This window comes from Candida parapsilosis, contig 005809 (assembly GCF_000182765.1).
Source record: "Candida parapsilosis strain CDC317 annotated contig 005809".
Taxonomy (NCBI): Eukaryota; Fungi; Ascomycota; class Pichiomycetes; order Serinales; family Debaryomycetaceae; genus Lodderomyces; species Lodderomyces parapsilosis.
In genome coordinates, this window is record NW_023503281.1 from 828,400 (window position 1) to 848,397 (window position 19,998).

At 37.7% G+C, this 19,998-nt stretch overlaps 11 protein-coding genes and 1 non-coding gene across 12 annotated transcripts; 7 read left to right on the forward strand and 5 right to left on the reverse strand. All coding sequences in view use genetic code 12, as the record gives it.

The window, feature by feature from the left end:
• Positions 1 to 515: 515 nt before the first annotated feature.
• Positions 516 to 671, forward strand: CPAR2_204090 (uncharacterized protein; the record flags this gene model as incomplete). Its single annotated transcript, XM_036809284.1, has 1 exon — positions 516 to 671. The coding sequence occupies one exon, from the start codon at positions 516 to 518 to the stop codon at positions 669 to 671; it is 156 nt and encodes a 51-aa protein (XP_036665936.1).
• A 230-nt stretch (positions 672 to 901) lies between these two features.
• CPAR2_204100 (TMEM14 family protein) lies at positions 902 to 1,225 on the reverse strand (the record flags this gene model as incomplete). Its single annotated transcript, XM_036809285.1, has 1 exon — positions 902 to 1,225. The coding sequence occupies one exon, from the start codon at positions 1,223 to 1,225 to the stop codon at positions 902 to 904; it is 324 nt and encodes a 107-aa protein (XP_036665937.1).
• Positions 1,226 to 1,549: 324 nt separating this feature from the next.
• Positions 1,550 to 1,963, forward strand: MVB12 (Mvb12p; the record flags this gene model as incomplete). The annotated part of the gene is made up of 2 exons (XM_036809286.1): positions 1,550 to 1,601; positions 1,656 to 1,963. 2 exons carry the CDS (start codon positions 1,550 to 1,552, stop codon positions 1,961 to 1,963), a joined length of 360 nt encoding a protein of 119 aa, XP_036665938.1.
• A 420-nt stretch (positions 1,964 to 2,383) lies between these two features.
• On the forward strand, positions 2,384 to 4,345 carry MNT4 (Mnt4p; the record flags this gene model as incomplete). The annotated part of the gene is made up of 1 exon (XM_036809287.1): positions 2,384 to 4,345. One exon carries the CDS (start codon positions 2,384 to 2,386, stop codon positions 4,343 to 4,345), a length of 1,962 nt encoding a protein of 653 aa, XP_036665939.1.
• Positions 4,346 to 4,524: 179 nt separating this feature from the next.
• On the forward strand, positions 4,525 to 5,271 carry CPAR2_204130 (uncharacterized protein; the record flags this gene model as incomplete). The annotated part of the gene is made up of 1 exon (XM_036809288.1): positions 4,525 to 5,271. One exon carries the CDS (start codon positions 4,525 to 4,527, stop codon positions 5,269 to 5,271), a length of 747 nt encoding a protein of 248 aa, XP_036665940.1.
• Positions 5,272 to 5,490: 219 nt separating this feature from the next.
• CPAR2_it_cp_Ser(GCU)_4 lies at positions 5,491 to 5,592 on the forward strand. The gene is made up of 2 exons: positions 5,491 to 5,527; positions 5,548 to 5,592. It is a non-coding gene; the product is annotated as a tRNA-Ser (tRNA).
• Positions 5,593 to 8,431: 2,839 nt separating this feature from the next.
• CPAR2_204140 (uncharacterized protein) lies at positions 8,432 to 9,775 on the reverse strand (the record flags this gene model as incomplete). The annotated part of the gene is made up of 1 exon (XM_036809289.1): positions 8,432 to 9,775. One exon carries the CDS (start codon positions 9,773 to 9,775, stop codon positions 8,432 to 8,434), a length of 1,344 nt encoding a protein of 447 aa, XP_036665941.1.
• A 2,373-nt stretch (positions 9,776 to 12,148) lies between these two features.
• YCP4 (flavodoxin-like fold family protein) lies at positions 12,149 to 12,979 on the reverse strand (the record flags this gene model as incomplete). The annotated part of the gene is made up of 1 exon (XM_036809291.1): positions 12,149 to 12,979. One exon carries the CDS (start codon positions 12,977 to 12,979, stop codon positions 12,149 to 12,151), a length of 831 nt encoding a protein of 276 aa, XP_036665942.1.
• A 1,653-nt stretch (positions 12,980 to 14,632) lies between these two features.
• Positions 14,633 to 15,445, forward strand: PST3 (flavodoxin-like fold family protein; the record flags this gene model as incomplete). The annotated part of the gene is made up of 1 exon (XM_036809292.1): positions 14,633 to 15,445. One exon carries the CDS (start codon positions 14,633 to 14,635, stop codon positions 15,443 to 15,445), a length of 813 nt encoding a protein of 270 aa, XP_036665943.1.
• Positions 15,446 to 15,570: 125 nt separating this feature from the next.
• CPAR2_204170 (uncharacterized protein) lies at positions 15,571 to 17,388 on the reverse strand (the record flags this gene model as incomplete). The annotated part of the gene is made up of 1 exon (XM_036809293.1): positions 15,571 to 17,388. The coding sequence occupies one exon, from the start codon at positions 17,386 to 17,388 to the stop codon at positions 15,571 to 15,573; it is 1,818 nt and encodes a 605-aa protein (XP_036665944.1).
• A 534-nt stretch (positions 17,389 to 17,922) lies between these two features.
• PDX3 (pyridoxamine-phosphate oxidase) lies at positions 17,923 to 18,696 on the forward strand (the record flags this gene model as incomplete). Its single annotated transcript, XM_036809294.1, has 1 exon — positions 17,923 to 18,696. The coding sequence occupies one exon, from the start codon at positions 17,923 to 17,925 to the stop codon at positions 18,694 to 18,696; it is 774 nt and encodes a 257-aa protein (XP_036665945.1).
• Positions 18,697 to 18,761: 65 nt separating this feature from the next.
• On the reverse strand, positions 18,762 to 19,382 carry CPAR2_204190 (mitochondrial 54S ribosomal protein bL32m; the record flags this gene model as incomplete). The annotated part of the gene is made up of 1 exon (XM_036809295.1): positions 18,762 to 19,382. One exon carries the CDS (start codon positions 19,380 to 19,382, stop codon positions 18,762 to 18,764), a length of 621 nt encoding a protein of 206 aa, XP_036665946.1.
• Between the last annotated feature and the right edge of the window lie 616 nt (positions 19,383 to 19,998).

Sequence of the window (19,998 nt, forward strand, 5' to 3'; positions counted from 1 at the left end):
CGTTACGTCACCATCCTTTCAACGAATCATTTTCAAATGATAAAGAATCAAAGTGTGATAATTGTCGGAGTTTTTCCGATTTTGTGTATGGTGTGATCACAAATGACTCAAACTTCATTCAAGCTCGGTTATTTTGAAGAATAATCCGTGTGGAACTGTCAAAACACTATTCGTCTTCTTGCATCGAGGTTAAACGATGTGGTTCCAAATGATCATGCCACACACTACTATGACACTGGTTGAAACTTATATCCTTGCATCCGAAGTATGCAATTCATTTTCCGTGTGAATCCCTCGGTAATAAGGCAAAACTCTAATTTTTCCCCATATTTTTATTATACCAAATTACACAAAAACGCAACCACAGAAGTTAACCGTTGTTCATCTCGGACTTACATCTCCATAATTCATTATTAAGCCCCCAGTCATCTTTTTTTTTGAAAGAATATATAAATAGAAGACCAAAGAAGCACATCTTTTAACATCCGTTTCTCCAAATATCATACAATTCAACAATGAAATTTTTAATCCTCACATCAGATGTCAACCAACCATACGTGATTCCAAATGTATCACCAGTGTCGTCACCAAATTTAGAACCAATCAATGGTAACAACGAGCACAAAGACTTCGCTGTTGATAGACGGATGTCTGTTATTCACATACACTAGAGAAGAGATGAAATTGATATTTTTATGATTGCTTTGATGAGTTTCAGTTCTGTATATTCAAATTGTATATTTCATTATAAATGTTATAGCTATTATTGGAAAATTTCGCATTATAGTGTAGAAATTTCGAACCTTAGATTCCAAAGAACAAATGCATTCATAGAAAATGCAAATAATTGATCAACTTTAACCTTATAATCAAGTCGCTTTGGTGTAACCAAATACACAACCTATCTGAAAGCTCTTTGAATCTGATTAAATTGTTTGAAGTAAAATCCACCAGCTATTGCACCCAAAGCCAACAACAAAAGCGGAATTGGTTTTGAAAACCCAGTGGCGTATGACCTCACTAATCCTGCGAGAAACAAAATTATACTAGCACCCAATGCTAGCTCCTCTCCATGTTTGCCATTCAGATTCATAATGTAGCCGGCACTTCCATATAATGCAGATACCACCAATCCACCAACCAAGGAAGGCACCGAATTTTTCCTAAAGTAGCCCATCAACCCGCCAATTGCACAAAGGGCCGATAAAACGAATGATGTTGACATTGTTTTGTGATTGACTTTTTGTACTGGAGCTGTTGTTTTCTTTAATGATTGCTGAGTTAAGCGAGGAAAGATTGAGGTCAATTTATATCTTTTGTCGAAAAAATAGCAACGCAAGGCAAACCGATAACCCCGTGGCTTGTGAGTTTACAACGGAAGTGGAAATATTTTGGTACAATCTAATCGGCCCTGGCATTATTTAGACGTCTGAGAATGTAAATATCAAGTGCTGGCATTGAAGAGCCTCAAAGGTATACAGCATGCTTTGTGCATTGGCGTTGTCGAGATTAATGTTTAAAATTTATCGCGAAGGAAAAACAAAAAAGAATGAACATGACTTATTACTCCATCCTTTTCAGTATGGACGATACTGATAAACGTATGTTGGCAAACAACACTCGATAAAAAGGATATCCACTAACGCGTTGTCTAGCTGATCCTATACTTAAACAAGTGCCATTGATCAAAAATCCATCCTACCAACCACCGAAAGCGGTATCATTAAGGACCAACTATAGCAAGCTTTTACCGGCTTTGCCACGCACAGTGGCTCCACCAAATCTCAACATCACCAAAGAGGATATTGATAAATGGCTGAGAGAACTTAATCAATTCAAAGATAGGATCGGGAATGACCGGCAACTGGATACTTTTGTTACTAGCTATGAGAAATGGATCAAAGAACAAAGTACCAAAGTAGCACCCGGATTTGATTACACCATTCTCACACCAAGAAGGTGAAATCAACAGTCGATTTGGCAAGTATGTATAGTCCTGGTATCTCATGCTATGTGAGGCAATTATATTTAGCATAACGATTAATGTAACAATTATGAATCTACTGGAAAATTTTCTCTCAATCCCTCTTCTCCAACTCTCAATTACAATCGACTATAACCAGGTTTCTTTTTGTATCTTTTATTCAAGAAAGATTACTTCAGGAATGTTGATTCTTGGATTAGCCGCGCTCGAGAATTTTGTGACATTCCTCTCTTTGATGGGTCTAGATTTCTCTCCTGAAGAGCGCGTCTGCATGTCGAGGCGAAGTTTAAATTTTTCAGCTTAAATTTATTTTATTTTTTTTTCCGCCTCAGGTACAAGTCTTTTGCATCAAGTCACAGATACATCAATAAAAGATACACACCAAATAACATTTACACCATGAGGTTTCGAAATCGGTTGAAACAATTAGTCTCCGTATGCTTAATCTTTGCAGTGGTTCTAGTTCTTCATTACCGCAGCAGATCAAGCCAACAACCAAAAGTTAAACCAAATCACAAATTCGATTTGGTCAAGAATCGAAATAATTTTGAAAACCCTGTTCTTTCTCAATGGACAGCTCCTACTAAAGCTCAGCGAGTCATGACTCTACCGTTAAAAGACAGATGTGATTTGTATTTCAATAGTGCCAAAGATGTTGAATTTGATTTGAACTTTTGGAAGAGTTTCAAACCTGATCCGCGTGTATATAAGCGCAAGAAATGGATTAGAGATAGAACGAGACTGGAAAAGAGGAAATATAAAAAGACTTCGGAATGGAAAGAGGAATATGATAAGGAAATTGCTCGAGAATTTACTAGTATTGCCAAAGAGTATTCTGATTTGGAGAAGAAGATGTTTAATGAATTGGGACATATGAAAATTTTTGGAAAATGTTATGGTACTGAGGTTAATTCCAGTGCTAAATGCGAAGATTTACAACTGAAGTTGTACCCCTGGTTGACCAATAAGCCACCATTGGTCACAAATGCCGACGGTGAAGTCAAACAGAATGACTTTCAAGGGTGCATCACTCAGTCATTGATTGGAAATAAGGGAAAAGGTATTGTGATACCTACACAACCAAAACAAGTTGATAATATTTGCCGCTTACTCAATTCATTGATTGTTCTTGAAAATAAATTGCCGGTTGAAATTGCATACTTGTCACTTTCTGAAGATGAAAAATCAAAGATTGTAAATGCAGCACGGAATTCGACAACTTTTGTACAACAAATTTCATTTGTTGATATGACTCCATCTTTGCAGTTGGGCAAATTTCCATTCTTAAAATCAGATGCAAATGAGTTACTCCTTTCGACATTTAGCTTAATTTTCAACTCGTTCGCTGAAGTGGTGTTGTTGACAGGAGACGCTATTCCTTTGAACGATCTCGAGAGACTATTCCAAAATCCAAGGTACAAGTCGAGTGGAAGATTCTTTTTCAGATCACGGCCATACCTAGATCGAGAAAAGTTTACCCCTGGATTTCACGAAGTTGCTTCTTTGGTCAAGCATCATTTGCAACCAACTATTCAAGAACGAGATTTCTTTAACCTCCAAATGCCAGTTCTGACAATAGCTACAGCAAGATTCTTTCAACACCATTCCAAAAACATCATTGACCCAAGTTTAGTTCTTGCAAACAAAAGTTCTTGTTTATCCGGTCATCTCATCACCATAAATATGCATTTTTACAATATTTTGAAACTTAGACTTACTCATAGCTCCATGTACGATTTGATTTGGATTGGACAAGGATTATCGGGACAAGAGGTTACCTTCAACAACAATTACCCAGTAATGGCTGGTATATACACTCCAGAAGAGAATATTCCACGAGATGCCAAACAAACATATGAAATTTGCTCATCATCAATGGCACAATTATCGGAAGCTAATGATGTTTCACTCTTGTACATTACATCAGATCAATTACAGAACTGGCTCCGGTACACCAATTCAATGACTTCCGTTTTTGAACAGAAATACGTGACGAAATATACTGAAATGGTGGCAAATTTGTTCGATGCCAATGATCCCAACAAGACAGAAATGGTACGGGTCAATTATGATCAAGTGACCAAACTTACACGCAATCCATTGCTTATAGAACATATAATTAAACCACCAGCATTGACTAGCATTGTTTATGTGCACAGTTTTGAAGAGCCTAATGAAGCATGGGTTGAGGAACCGAAACTTGTTTCTGAACGTATGAGACATGATGGTAAGAAAATTTATTGTGCTTATGATACAGTGGGGAATCCATTGGAAGAAGGAGTTAGAGGATTGACAATCAATGTTGATGATGAACTGATTGCAAAGTATGATAAGATTACTAGAGCGTGGATGGGAGTGTAGAACAAATAGATAGATAAATATCGCACATCATATTATAGAGGCTTTTGTGCAAACTAGTAGAAAAGTGTTGCAAAAAAAAAAGAAACCTAGAACCAGTCAAGGAAATTACAATCACTGAGCAAGTTTTATGAAGTTCTGGTTATTGCATTAACTTGCATATAGGTACTCCAACAACTACGATGAAATGCAAAAGGATTCAATATCCACTTAGTGGGAACCTCAAAGGTGAAAAGACGCCTTTGTTTGCCATTTCAAATAAGGAAACTTCAGAAACCAAACGATTGCCGACACTCAAACGGCCAATACCATCTAGAGGCATATCACGCTCAAGGGTAAAGCAGGCACAAGCCATCAGGAATCACATTACTCTATCTGAGACGAAGCCAGACTCGCCACTTAAACATGAACCTGACACGTATAACAATTCTTGGAACTCAGAATTGAATGTACCTCAAATCACCACCTTATCCGCTCCCATTCAGGTATTAATCAATAGACGAGCTGACATGTTTAAGGGCTTCTACTTTTTAGATCAAGACTTTTCAATTGGTCCATATAGCCTTGTCAAAATGGTCAAACCACAATGGTACAATATTGAAGTAGGTCTAAGCACATCATACAATACGGTTTTCCCCGAATCGGTCTTGAAGAAATACGCAAGCACGGGATATTCTCAAAATCCACCTCAGAATGCATACATGTTGAAATCATTTGCCAAACAAAATTTAATTTCGTCAATTGTTGGATGGAGTCCTCAAGAAAAGTTGATTGCAATCACTTTCAAATGTTGTCATCCATTACATTGCGTTGTGTTTGATTTGGTTGAAGCTGCATTGGCAGTGGAGTCAGTTTCGAGTGCGTTGTTTCGTCATTTGGCTACAGAATTCAATGATGCGTGGGAAAGGTTGGAAAAGCTCAAACAATGAGAAGAAAGCATCCCATTGAGCGTGCTCATGAGGATCTACTTGCGATTGGTTTCTTTACTGTGTGAGATGGTCCATTTCAATTTCTATTTTGATAGTTGTATGTAGAGTTCACGTGATAAAAGCATGAAGATCACTTCTTTGTCATGTGATTTCAATATGCTTCATTCTTTAAAAAATAAAAATCTTCAACAATTCAGCCATATGGCTCAGTTGTCCATTGGCAACTTGTCCGAGTGGTTAAGGAGATGCCCTGCTAAGCTACTAAGCAAGCGGTTAAGGCATTGCGCTTTGCGTGCGCAGGTTCGAACCCTGCAGTTGTCGTTATTTTTTATCAACTTTTTTTTGGAAACCTATTTTTTTCTGTTATGGCATCAATGAGTTATGCTTATGAGAGTTGAATAGTAAGACGGCTACAATCATAAAAGGATTTACGAAAATCGACTCTTACATGGATTTCTGCTAGCTGTTGCTATTCAACTTGCCATTGAAAAACTGTCATGACATTCGCTCACATTTTGCATTAAATTACTTTGAAATAATATTGATTTATTTACAAGCAGAGAAGCTGCCGAAAGGTTCAGTAGTTGCACGTACCTCTGGTTTCAACCTTTTGAAGGCTTATTTTTAGCTTAATCCCAACCCACTGTTCGTTTGGTGGTACGTTCCGTGGATGTGTTTCAGCATTGCTTTTTTTCATATTGTTGCAAAAAGTAATGTAAACAAAGCCTCGATGATGCATATCGCTTAAAATGTAAAACCACGAAAAGAAACTAGAGAAAATAAGAACGTAACGAAAGATATAGAGGGGCAAAGAGTGGGATAACAATACGAATGCCTCTAACAGAATGATAATCTGCTCCTACTAGGGAGGTTACATTCCCTTTTTTTGAAGAGAAAAAGTCACACGCAATCGGCTCGCTAAACACGAGATACAGTGTTGTGCTTACTACATAGAATTTTTCTTCCCCAACGTGGCAAAACGCATGCAGTAGGAAAGCGGAGCTGACTGATTTCTGCATGCAACAGGTCAAGAGATCTTTTCTACTACTGCAGGGGGGTTGATTAACAAAGCCCTAACCCTAATGCATGCAAAAAATTTGGGAAAGTTGGCCAAACTTTGTCTCAAAAGAGAGTCAAAAGTCGTGTACCTCCTATCAAAAATGTAAACTTGTAACATTTATTACACGATTGTGACAACAATGATCTTTTTTAATCCCGCATAGTTAAGAATGCACTAGTCGTGTGATTATGCACAAAAAACCTTTACTCAATTAGGGGAAAACAAAAAAAAATAAAATGCAGGCACTACATGACTACACGAAAAGTAGCGCTCATGATCTATTATATTTCGTACGACAAGCGTGCGCCCCACTCTACCCTCTTCTTCCTTCCAGTACACTCCCCCCCCGACCCGAGCTTTCGTTTTTTTTTTTCTTTCACAATTTTCACAACACTAATATCACTTGTGAATTATAATTTTATTGATCAAAAATGTGGGTTAAAATAGTTTATGTAATATGAGGTCATATCATCTTACACACCATACTGTTCATTAAATTTTACTTTCGCTTGACACTTAGCAAGTGATGACTGTAAACTACGTTATAGCTCAACGTCATTCATTGAAGACTCATTTTCTTTTTCGATAGGTCGATTGTTTGGGTTTTTCTCTATTGTTCTTATTGTTCATTTACTCATTGAATCTCAGCGGTTAAAGTTCAGCCCAACCAAAAAAAAAAAAAAATTTTTATTCTCCCTCTTCTCTTTTGTGTGATTGTATGTGGTTTTTTTTTTTTTTTTGTTTATATTATTATTGTTTTTTTTTTTTTTTTTCGGTATATAAGCTTGCATTTCCTTTTAAATAACCAGTTTTTTTTTGCAGTTCTTCAAGTTCATAAAGAATTCTTTAACAACTACAACGTCTACATCCTCATAAGATCTATTCTTATTTTTCATTTCACCCTAGTCTACCATTCATTGTCAGTCTATCATAACCGTTATGTGTTATTAACAGAGAGTTAAAGCAACACATACGTTCCCTCCCACCCAAAAGCACCACTCAATTGAAAATAAAAGCATTTCAGTTTTGCCATTTTTCGATCCAAAAAACCTGGTCAACTTCAACAATGTCAATCTTCGGAAGAAAGAAACATAGCGACTCGAGAAGGCCCTCGGATTCATCGAACTTGTCAGTCAATTCGTTTGCCAAGTTTGACGAAAAGAAGGATTATTGCAAGAGATGTAAAAACAAGAAGGAAAAACCAGTGGTTGTTACTTTTAGTTTGAAATGAATTTTATAGGAATCGAAATATAATGGATTTGATGTTATCTATACGATATATCGCATTCAGTATTATTACTCTTGATGTTTTACGTGACAAACTCAACCAAGATATCGCTATGTTTAGCTCCTCTCATTTGACTAAAACGTTATCAGATAGTGTACATTGTAATTTACGAAAAATTATGACACTGTACAGCGGAGTGCGTTCTCCTGTTTGAGGATAGCTTTGGCTTGTACTCTGGTCAAAATCGTGTACACCAAAGCGCAACCTCTTAGTGACACACACTCCATATTCAACACGGTGATCCTACATGATTTGAATTCCACTCATACCTGCGCTTTTGTAAATGTATGAAAGCTCGTAGAGTCAAAATTTCATTCTTAATTTGAAATCACAACTGAACATTAGCACTTCATGAAAAAGAGGAAACAGATTAAACTACTTCCCTTCTTTGATTTATCGGGCTAGAGAGTACGTCCACACTAGGGTCAGTCCAATAAAAAAAGACTGTACCGGCATGACCGCTCAATGCAAGTGTCCCGAATAGTTAATTAGCAAAGAAGCAAAAGAAGAAGAAAGAGAAGAAAAAGTTTTTATGTGATGGGATTTTTGATGATGATTTTCTTCCTTTCATAGAGAGAGAGTTGTTCACGTGACTCCTTATTGCAATATAGTTGCTTCAAGCGGTTGCCTCACAACGGGGACCATTTGTGAGGCATAAAGTCGTAGTTAAAAACTCCACTGAGGACTGAAGACCTTTTATTAAAACCAATACCCAGGAATGAAATATAACAACTCACTATAATCAAATAAACCCACAGCAAATCAATCATCTTAATCGAACTGAAAAATAACAACTCTACATCCCCATGGTATCATGGATTTCTCTTTTTAATGTTCTCATGTAGAGGCTCTACCCTGATTCTTTTGGATAACCCAACTCTTGTTTTTGGAGTGTTGACAATGGCAGAAAGAGGTTTAGATGCGATTCTTTTTCGCTTGAGAACTCGTTTCATCGGTTGTTTGTTTTCTTGACCAAAGAAGTCTGAGGTCGATAAGGCAGCGGATACACGAGGAGTCAGCTGATCTGTTTTCGCTTTTGCATCTTTAGTATCATGCTTTGCATTATTTAGATGCATACTTTCTATCATTGGCTTCGTTTCAGACACTCTAGCTTTCTTCAGAGATTGCTCAATCTTCAAATTCATTGCACCACCACCTCCGGTTTCAGACTGTAAATACTCTTGCTTTACGTCAAATGGTTTGGCCGTCCTTGTTTTTTTGTACAACTTGGTTTCCTCAGTTGGTTCAATTTTCACATCAGTAAACAAAACTTCTTCCTTCTTCATGTTATCACTATAAAGACTCGAGACCAGCTCGACTTTACCACCACAAATATAGAATTCGGATTCCTTCTTGATCTTCGTTTCATCAGCTACAGGTGTCGAACATCTTTCAATCTCATTGGGATCAAAATTTTGTTCATGAATGGGGCTCAAAATCCTATAGTCTACCACATCTTTTAACAATTCCCTTTTGTCCAACTCCTCTGTAGTATCCTCATCACCAAAATCAATGTTTCTCTCCATTTCCGAATTGAAGATACTACTGTCAGGCTCCTTTGTAACGACTTGACTACTTCCAATTAGTATAACATCATCATCATCGCCGTCATTTGAAACACTGGTGTGATCTGCACTAGTTTTTCCCGCACTTCCGCACTTCAGCAATCCATCATTGACCGATAACGATGAACCACGATTTGTGCATCGAGTTTCATTTTCTGGTATGTCTCCCGCACAATACCTCTCATCACTGCCCAGGGCAAAATCAACACAATGGAAATTTTCATTACTCAATTGCGATTGTACCGTCCCACTGTCGTTGTTGGTCAAGTAGTCATCCTCCATTGTGAACGTTGGCAATACTGAGTTCAACCTAGTTAGATATGTTGATTGTGAAGTGGCACTCATTGGTCGTAGTAGTTCTAAATCTTCTTCACTATCGGAAACATGGGTGATCTCATTATCAGTAGTCAAGGGACGTCGACTATTGTGTGTGACTTTTAGGCCCAATGGCTCTGAATGTGATCGCCAATGAGGATTGAGGTGTAGATTGTGTGGTTTTGAGGTTTGCCGTAGATGGGTAGCTACACCTCCTGTCCCATTGGGAGTCAGATCTATATCGAAATTAGTCCCAGCCTTATCTCTGTATGCCATGTATTATTTGGTTGGTGCTGCAAAGATGGCTGTAAAAAAATAAAATAGAGATGTTTGTTAGAGAGAGAGAGTGAGGGTGTTGAACAGAACTGGAAATTGGTTGACATTGTGCTACCAAATGCGACTCAAAAGTAAAAGTACATCACCATATGGACCAGTACCAAAAGGGTAACTAGATACAATGTGCTCCAGGGGTGTTATATCACCTTTTGCGTTAAGTTTAGCTCTTGGTCTATCACTACAATTTGGTGGTGTTAATAACCAACATTTTGTGCATGCCGCGTCTACTCGCATTTTGATTTTTCCTTTTTTTTTTTTTTTTCGTGTAGAACAAAATAAATGAAACCACTTGACACTTTCTTTCTTTCCTTCCTTCTTCTTGCTCTTCGACAACGACATTCATTCATTCAATCGTTATCCCAATCTCATTAATGGGATATGCTCACATTCTACTTTCAAACATGAGATTCGGTAATACGTACAACGTTACTACGTTTGTCTTTTCTACTGGTTCTCTTTTTCCATTCCTTGCCCTCCCCAACACACGCGTGTGTCAGTACGGTGAAAAACTGTATATAATGAGGCACGAAGTGAGGAGGATTTTACCACACCTTGCTACTCATAATACACACAAAGATTTCAAGGATAAGACATATGTCCAAAATATAATAAGCTGGTACGGAACATCGACCAAATTTGCGTGCTCCATGACGATGAATAAAAGTTTCCCCATTACAAAATGACATTGAAAAGCAAGCTAGACCTAATCGTATTCTACTACTTACAAAGACGGATGAGAATTAGTAATGAACACTTTTATTTTGGATTTTTGTTGAGAGGCAGTATTTACGGACCTCAGTATAATCAACATCCGGACCCTAGCGAGGGTGCTTTGGTTGTTTTGCTATTAAGAAAGGAGTGGAGGAGATAAACTCATGAGATCTTGATGTTTTGGTTTTTATCTTCTATACATCCTTCATTGTTGGGTGAACGAGTGGAAGGTCGACTCAACTTTTTTGAATACTGATTTGGTTGGAGATTGGGTGGGTTGTCACGATCGCCCTTTCCTCAGAAGTGTGTCCGGTTTTTTTGCCAATGAGAATGTTGATCGATGTTGCTTTACAAAAGAGGCGGAGTGTTAGAAGTACCCTTAAAGTATTTTGCTCCCCCACTCAATAGTGCACATCTCAATGTTCAAGTTTAATGGCCTGGACAAAGGTTTTCCTTTAACTTCATCAATAATCAATTCAGTCGTTCAACGTTTGAAGATTCCTTTTTGTCACGCGTTCTGCCTCGTTTTTGTTCAATGAGGAAGAAAAGACCTTTGATGTGTCTTTTTCCCATCTCGATCGAGTGATCCCTCTTGAGGGCACTTCTTCTCCCCCCCACTTCTTGCAAATCACATCGGGCCCCTCCATTGTTTTTAACAACAATACTCATTTTTGTTTTTTTATTTGTTTATTGGATCTTAATTTTTTTGTTTTGGAGAGGCTATATTCCTTCGCCCAGAGATGGTCGAAAAAAGGGAATCCCAAAATCAAATAAAAAGAGTGTGGAATATTGTGTTTCATCATTTTTCCCTATTCTCAAGACCAAATATGCCTGATACGAAGATCCAATTGGAGTGTTTTTCATTCGTTGTTCACCTATGAGCTTCTAAAGGTTTATATGGACTCGCAACCCATTGTTTTGGTTTTAGTATATGATGATCATTCTACACCGAGGGACTACATTGTCATTGTTGCCGGCTTAGAAAACTGTTGTCAGAATTGAAACTTTGCTTTCGCCTTTTCCATGTGGAGGCGAGGGGATTCAAATTATTGGTTTGTACTCCATATGACTGGGTGTTACACACCTAATCTTTGTCATCTGTTGAGAAAGCATGTATTCTTGAATCAATGGGCTTCCTTTAGGGACAGTTTTTCCAATACCTTTATTTGGGTATGTTTGATGATTGGGTGTGTGCTTTTCGAATGGCACAAGATGAAAGTTTTGAGTAACCATATTTGCAATCTTGAAGTTTTGTTCTAATGGCGACGCTTTGGAATGTTTGACCTTGTTTAATTTGTGGAGTGGCAAGGGAAAGACTTTTACACTTTGGATCCGTTTCACTTGACGAGTGAGAGGAGGGGGCATAAGTGGTCGTTTGACTGTGGAATTACGTGAGAAAGATTGGATTTGAAGTTGTCTTTTTTCACTTTTTTTGTATGTATTTTGAAATCAAAAATTTTGGGAGGAACCACTTACTAACACACAGGGAACCCTATAAAACAACTGGTGGGAGAATTTGATAAGTAGGATGAAAAAATTATAGATTACGAGGTACATTATGTAATATACACCACGAGATTTTCCATTATCTATGTAGATCTTTTACATTATTATACATTTGGAACAGAAACTTTTATCCTCTGACTCAGGAGCTTTTGTTGATTGTTGAGCTCTTGGTGCAGAAGCGGTAGATTTATCTTTGGCTTGAGTAGCCGGCTTCTCAGCGGCTTTATCTGCTGTAGCTGAATTATTCTTTGCATCAGCAGCAGAAGCTCCAGTAGCACCGGATGCACCAGCGGTGGCAGCATCTTTATTATTACCCTTTTCTTGAGGGTAGAATCTAGCAGCCAGCTGAGCAAATACTTCACCCTGTGTAGCAGCAGTCCTCAATTCCAATTCTGTGGGTTGTCTTGAACCATCAGTTCCAGCAAAAGTTCCAGCACCATAAGCTGATCCACCATGAACCTCTTCCAAATTTGATTGATCAGCAAAAGTCTTTGCGTACCCCAAAGGAATATAAATCAAACCATGATGAGCCAAAAAGTTCAATGAGTTTCTTACAGTGGTTTCTTGTCCACCACCCTGAGTACCAGTTGATACAAATATACCTGCTGGTTTTCCTGCTAATGCACCTTGAGCCCATAATCCACCAGTGGCACCAAAGAATTCAAAAAACTGTCCTGGCAATGTACCGAATCTGGTAGGGATACCAAAAAGGAAAGCATCGTATCCAGTCAATGTATCTAAAGTGGCAATAGGGATATTCTTGTCCTTTGGTGCCGCGTGTAATTGATCAAGAATGTCTTGTGGCAAAGTTTCTGGTACTTGAAACAAGTCAGCTTTGTAACCGGCTTTAGAAACACCTTCTTGTACTGCTTTGGCCAAGGTGATGATGTGACCGTAAGTTGAATATACAATAATTGCAATCTTCATGTTCGTGGATTCAAAACTAACTGTAAATTATGAGATTGAAAAAAAAATGAAAATAATTTAGGTGGAATGCACGGGGGTTGTTATAGCTCACGACAAATTGAGCTTGAGATGAGATGGTTCGATGAGATGTGGATAAACGAAAGCAAAAAAGAGAAAACCAAGTCGTCTCCGGAAGAAGAGTTTATAAATTGATATATAAAAAAGATGTGTCGTAATCGCTTTGTCAGCTGGTAATTTTGATTAAGGTGGACGCTGATTATTAAATAAACTTCCATTGGCATTGTATTTTTAGTATTTGTGTAACCATTTCACAAATAAATTGTCAATTGTCAATTTTTACTAAAAAAAAAAATGAGGGAAGAAAAAGTTACAATCTACACCAAACAAGGGCATTCCTTGTCAGTGTCGTAAGCTTACAAACGCAAATACTAAGGTGTCAATTGCAGTATGGCCATCTATGCAATGACTGCAATTGTTCTGAAAGTATCGAGAACATCAAATTACAACAGGTACAGCCGTTACGACAACGAAAAATGATGTAACAATACGGAGGTAGGTTAGATTACTTCCGAGAATCTTTTGACATTGTGTATTCGAAACAAAGCACAGCCGGTTTATTTATCCTAAAAGTACAGAAGACACTTTAAAATGGCACCTATAATAGCTAATTGGAACCTTCTCACCTAAATAAATCCCATTTGAGCTTACTTGAGCCTTTCTCGGATAATCGAAGTGGCATGAAAGTATTCTTGCCAATCGTGTACATGTTCTAGAAATTTCTTTGCCCACACACATGTGAACTAATACAAAGTAAAAATATGGTGTGAGCGTCTTGGTTATGTCGTATTTTGCATTATATCCCCCCCGCTGCTGGCTTCTAACTTTTAGCTTTTTTATTGTATTCTATTGTACTTTATGCATCTTCTCTTATTATGTAATCTCCATGTTACAAATATTTTAGTAATGTGACAAAAACAGGCGTGTTTTCTGTTTTTTTCCTGGAACCAAAATATTTTATTGATTTTCGGCGCTTAATTTTAGTGATTGAAGGAATGTAAAGCGTACCTTTCTGATTGACTAAATATTTGTAATAGAATTGAGAGTAGGCAGTGCTGAGTCGTCTAGTGAAGAGCTTCCCCGATTGGTGCAACTTTCAACCAATTGTGGCGCAAGCTGTGTAAAACGTTTGCAAAAGAACCCGGAACCCCGAGAAAAAAAATTAGACACATATGGTCCGGCGTTGAAGCTTTCTATTACAGCGCTGACTCTTTGTAATGCGACATTGCAGGAATTCTCTCGTGAATGCATACAAAATCAAAACCCTTCCCCCCCCATCCCCTCACTGTTACATGCTTGAACAAACAAACTGTAATTGGCTATTGAACTTTACTGTGGCTCACCAATGAGGTATTTTATAATCGGTTAGTAAAAACATAGTAAAAAGTTTGGAGTAATATTAGATGATGTTATGCAGAAACCTAAAATATCTGTAACTATAACGTGTTTTCTGGTATTTTCTCATAAAGCTTAAGTAATCAACAGGTTGTATTTAGTGGTACTTCTCATTAATAAAGTGATGAAATAATTTAGTAATTTGGAAACAATGAAAAAAAAAAGAAGTTGGGAATTGGAGTAATTGTATAGGTAACAAAAATGGATAATCCGACACAAGGTATTAATAATAATAATAATAATAATGAGTATAATAAATTTCAATCCATTGACATTATCGAGGAAGATATAAATCATTCAAAATCACCACAACTTAAAACCAAACCATCTTCTATTCTTATATCTAGTCAATACTATCATATACAATCAACAACTACAACTACATCTAAAACAATTACAATAAAAATGGCTCCAAAAGTTGCAATTATCATTTACTCAATGTACCACCACATTGCTCAATTGGCAGAAGAGGAGAAGAAGGGAATTGAAGCTGCTGGTGGTCAAGCTGATATTTACCAAGTCCCAGAAACTCTTAGTGATGATGTATTGAAAGCTATGCACGCTCCAGCCAAACCAGATTACCCAATTGCTACCTTGGACACTTTGACTTCTTACGATGCTTTCCTTTTCGGTATCCCAACTAGATTTGGTAACTACCCAGCTCAATTCAAAGCTTTCTGGGATGCCACTGGTGGATTATGGGCCAAAGGTGCTTTACACGGAAAGATTGCTGGTATCTTTGTTTCTACTGGTACTCAAGGTGGTGGTCAAGAAACTACTGCTGTTAATGCCTTGTCAGTGTTAGTCCACCATGGTATCATTTACGTCCCATTGGGTTATGCTAAGGCTTTCCCATTGCAATCCAACTTGGAAGAAATTCACGGTGGTTCTCCTTACGGTGCTGGTACTTTTGCCGCTGCTGATGGTTCAAGACAACCAACCAACTTGGAAAAGGAAATTGCTCAAATTCAAGGTAAAGCATTCTTTGAAACTGTTGAGAAATACCACAAGTAAATTGGCTTCATAGAGGTTGTATAGTTTAAGAATAAAGTTTTGTTCTATTTGATGAAATAATATAATGCAACATTTGTAAAAACTCGGTTGTTCATTTACGAATATGCACAGTAGAAATTACACTATTACTCAATATCACTTTCGTCAAACCCAAAAGTGAATGAGCCGCCACCACCACTAGAACCAATCTCTCTCAGTCCATCAAATTTATGTCCTACTTCAGTTAATTGCTCCCACTTCCTACTCCTTCCAGTTTCCTCTTGATACACTTTTTCCTCCCATTTCCCCACTTTTGCTAAAGCATCCTCCACCAAATCCTGGTGGCCTTTTCTATTCAAAAGGTGGACAAATATCTCATATATTGGAAGTTTGGGTAGATTGGCCAACTCTCCACAATCTTCATCCAAATCGTCAATTTGAGAGCCCAATTTATCAAATTTGGCTGAACAATCAATTAATACTGGGTCTATTGACGCATTTGCATCTCTCGCATCTTTTAAGATTGTTTCAAGACATGTCTTAACACCCTTCAATCTAAATCCCGAGATTTGTTGTGGTTTGTTTTTGAAAAAATTCAATACATGGGCTAACTTCGATTGAGGAACAAAATTTTGCGTAATTGCAATTGAATCATCAATGTTTATCACTAGATGCCACCACCCAGCTGGCACATACATACACTCACCAGGGAATGTTATACCAACTTGTACTGAATCACCATTGTTGATTTTAAATATATCGTTGTAGAAACCAGATATCACCCATTCCGCAATACCCACTGGTGATGTAACTTCACTTTCTTCATCATCAGTTGATACACCCGGTGGTTGGATACCTGGTGGTAACATAACCCACAATTTACGTCCTTGAATTGCCACATTCCAAGCTGAAGTTGAATTGGGATCCTTGTGGAAAGTGGAACCTGATCTCGCTGATCCCATGATAAGCCATGCATGATCGGGCCGACAGTTGAATCCTGATGTCTCTTCATCAAATACAGTGAAGTAGTCTTGTTGAAATATTCTAGGTGGAACATACTCTTTTTTCAAAATCTTCATGGCTTCGCTATTACAATCGAACAAGTATAGTGGGTTTTCGTCATGGTTACATTTCAAGTATTGTGAATACTTTTCCAAATTCCAATTGACAGCTTCTTGTCTGAATTTAACTTGAGGGAACCGTTGCAAAAGTGATTCAAATGTCCAATGGGGCCATCTGGAAGAATCCAGGTTTGTCAAAATAAATGGTGTATCATGATACAGTAGGTTAAACTCATCAATATTTAAATCAACTTCATTCAATCGTTGAATTCTTCCCCTTGGCAATTTACCCAACTCTCCATTCAAAGAATCTTGATGATACATTTCTTCTTCTTGAATAATTTTTCGAAAAATATGCTTGTAATCAACTTGTGAACATTGATAAGGTCGGTAAATCTCATCACAACAAAGTAAATTGTTAGGCAATTGTAGATTTGCATTGTACTCGAAAGGTATTCGCAACACTGAGTTTTTCCATGATCCAAGCCACGATAACTCATCATATTTTATTATATTGGCAATATATATCTGTTTCCAGTGCTCTTCATCTGATGTTAATGCATAGAGTATACGTGAAGTGTGAGATAAAGCCAATAAGCTTGGTACATCATCAATGTATGAGATGATGTGAAGTATTATATTGTCGGGAAACCTGTTTAAATCACCTAGTAGTTGTTGGCTTTTGGATAAGATTTCCGGATCAATGGCAATAAATGTGTTTCCACTAGGTTTCACATTCAATGGATGTTGCTTATTAGCGATAGAAAGTATGGAAATGGTTCTTGATGGTGACGGATAGGTGCGCTGTCGCTTCTGTTGCACCAAATAGTCAGTTTTTGCCCTTTTCAGGGCTGGTTGGTCTGTAGGTGCATAACCTACGTGGTCCAAGGAGTTTGCTATCATTGAGTGAAAGACAAATTGTTCATAAATGGTTGTGAAAACTCAAAAAGAAAAAAAAATTTCACAAATTTCAATTTCTTTTGTTCTGTGTATGTCGTAAATGATTATGAAATATTTACTACATGACATTGAAAAGTAAGTCACTTCGGATTATATACGATCATTATACCGGTTGCACGTACTGATGGAGCTACTGGACCTTTGGTTAACTACGGAAGTACCCGTCTCGTGGCCCATCTACTACTAAAGTAGGAAGGCTCTGAAAGTACTCAATAAACTACCTCATTAGTAAGAATTTCTGTGCAATGTCCGATCAGTCCACTCCAAGCGCCAAATTATCTTTTCGGTGGAAATGCGTGACATTTTGCGCCTTGAAAAGTGAAAAAGAAACTGCTGCACAATCTGAGTTGGAAGATTTCTGCTACGAAAAGTTTGTACAAATTCTACATGTTTAAACTGATCTCATTTCGTACTTCTTCTTCTTCATTTTCTTCCATATTCATACCTGCAACCAAATATACCATAAGAGCTTTATCAATGACTAAACCAACCCCATCAATAACTACTGATAGCAAGCAACAAGTGGAGACAAAAGCATCAACCCCAGATGAAGACCCAGTGACTCATACACAACAACCAATCATATTTGCACCAAAGACCTATCAATACACTAAAGGTCACTTGGATGTGAAAGATGTATCACCCAACCCTTTTGAACAATTCCATAAATGGTTTAAGGAAGCTCAAGAACAATTGCCGCCCAATTCCGATATCATTGTTGAATCAACCAATTTTTCAACTGCCAGATTACCCAGTGGTAGAGTATCTAGTCGAATTGTATTGTTGAAAGAATTGGACAAGTACGGATTTCTTGTCTATTCCAATTGGAACACTTCCAAAAAGGCCGAAGATTTCAATAGTAACAAGTATGCTGCATTAACATTCTTTTGGCCCCATGTGCAACGTCAAGTTAGAGTTGAAGGTATCATGGAACATGTGACTAGAGAAACCAGTGAAAGATACTACAACACTAGACCGAGAGGATCCAAGATTGGTGCTTGGGCTAGTCCGCAAAGTACAGTCATATCATCAAGAGATGATTTAAGTGACTTGAACGATGAGTACACGGAGAAATTCAAGGATTTACCTGACGATGCAATCCCATGTCCTGAATATTGGGGTGGTATAAGAATTGAACCATTAGAGGTGGAATTTTGGCAAGGTGGTGTTAGTAGATTACATGATAGAGTTACTTTTAGAAGAGATGATATTGCCAACCACAAATGGGAGATTGTTAGACTTGCACCATAGGAAGCTAATGCAAAATGATATACATTTTCGATTTTATATACACGACAGACGGATTTTAACCCCCATCACTTCTTTTTATGAATTATATGATTCTTGTCAAATAATAGAGCTTCTTCTCTTTGTGGTATCCATTCCTTCTTTTTCAATTCTCTTTCATTATCGCTTTCACGTTTACCTGGATATATAATTCTTTCATCGATAGGATCCAAATCCAGTTGTGGATTTTTGTTTACATCTTTAATTACACCATCTTGGCGTTTCAATTTTTTCAAAAACGATCTGATTTCAACAAAACAATTCATACACATAAAATGAGATCGTTTAACAGCGCCGCATGCAGGGCACCTGACTATATTGTTCAACGGTTGGATTTGCTTGTTTCCTGGTGTATACAACTTGACTCTTTTCCTACGATATGACATTTTCTTTTTAGGTGCTGCACGTAAAATCGTTCCGTTATCAATCATGAAAGGTGGTTCATCAGTCGTGTCTGTTTCGAGTTGTTCTTGCAATTCTGATAAGCGGCGATCTTGATGTTGTTGTTCATGGTCATGGTCATGGTCATGAGGACAGGATGATCGTCCAAGAAGACCTAGACGTATGGATATTTGGGGAATTCTGGGGAGTACATTCCACATCAGTGGTTGATGTGATGCAACTGCACCAAATCTAAGCGCGAGCGACATTTTTCAGGGGAGGAAGGGAGTGTAGGACTGTGAAGGTTGGCTACCCTTTAGCACTGATTGGAAAATTTTTAATTTTTTCAAAATAATTTTGGCTTACATTCAATTGGTAGCATTTTGACGTCTTTTTGTATGACACTAGTCGCTGACATGCATTCAATTGTGTTAAGCAAGCACCGAACTGCTTGCTTCTTGAGGGTGAGCTCTGAATCCACCAGATGGGGTCAGAAGGGGTGCCCAAAGTGTTGCTGTGGGCACTATTATTACAACACTTTTTAAAACCTCTTCTTTGATCAAAAGTTGTGCAAAGGGGAGTTTGTTGTCTTACTCCCAATTAGTTTAGGAGCAGTTACACTTGCTATTATGAAAGGAAGTAAGTCTACCAATTTACGTATGCCTTGATGTTGAGATCTGTATGTTTTATATTGAAGTGGTCCCCTGTGTGTAATGTTTCATACCAAAATCTGTTTTTCCACTGAAAGTCGTGTCTTTGACCAGATCAGTTACAGCGCGTCAATCCAAAATTTTCTTTCAAACGTCAACAAAAAAACAACAGACCCTTTAGAATATCAAACTATACACAACCATAAATACACTTGAACCAAACTCAGCCTTAACA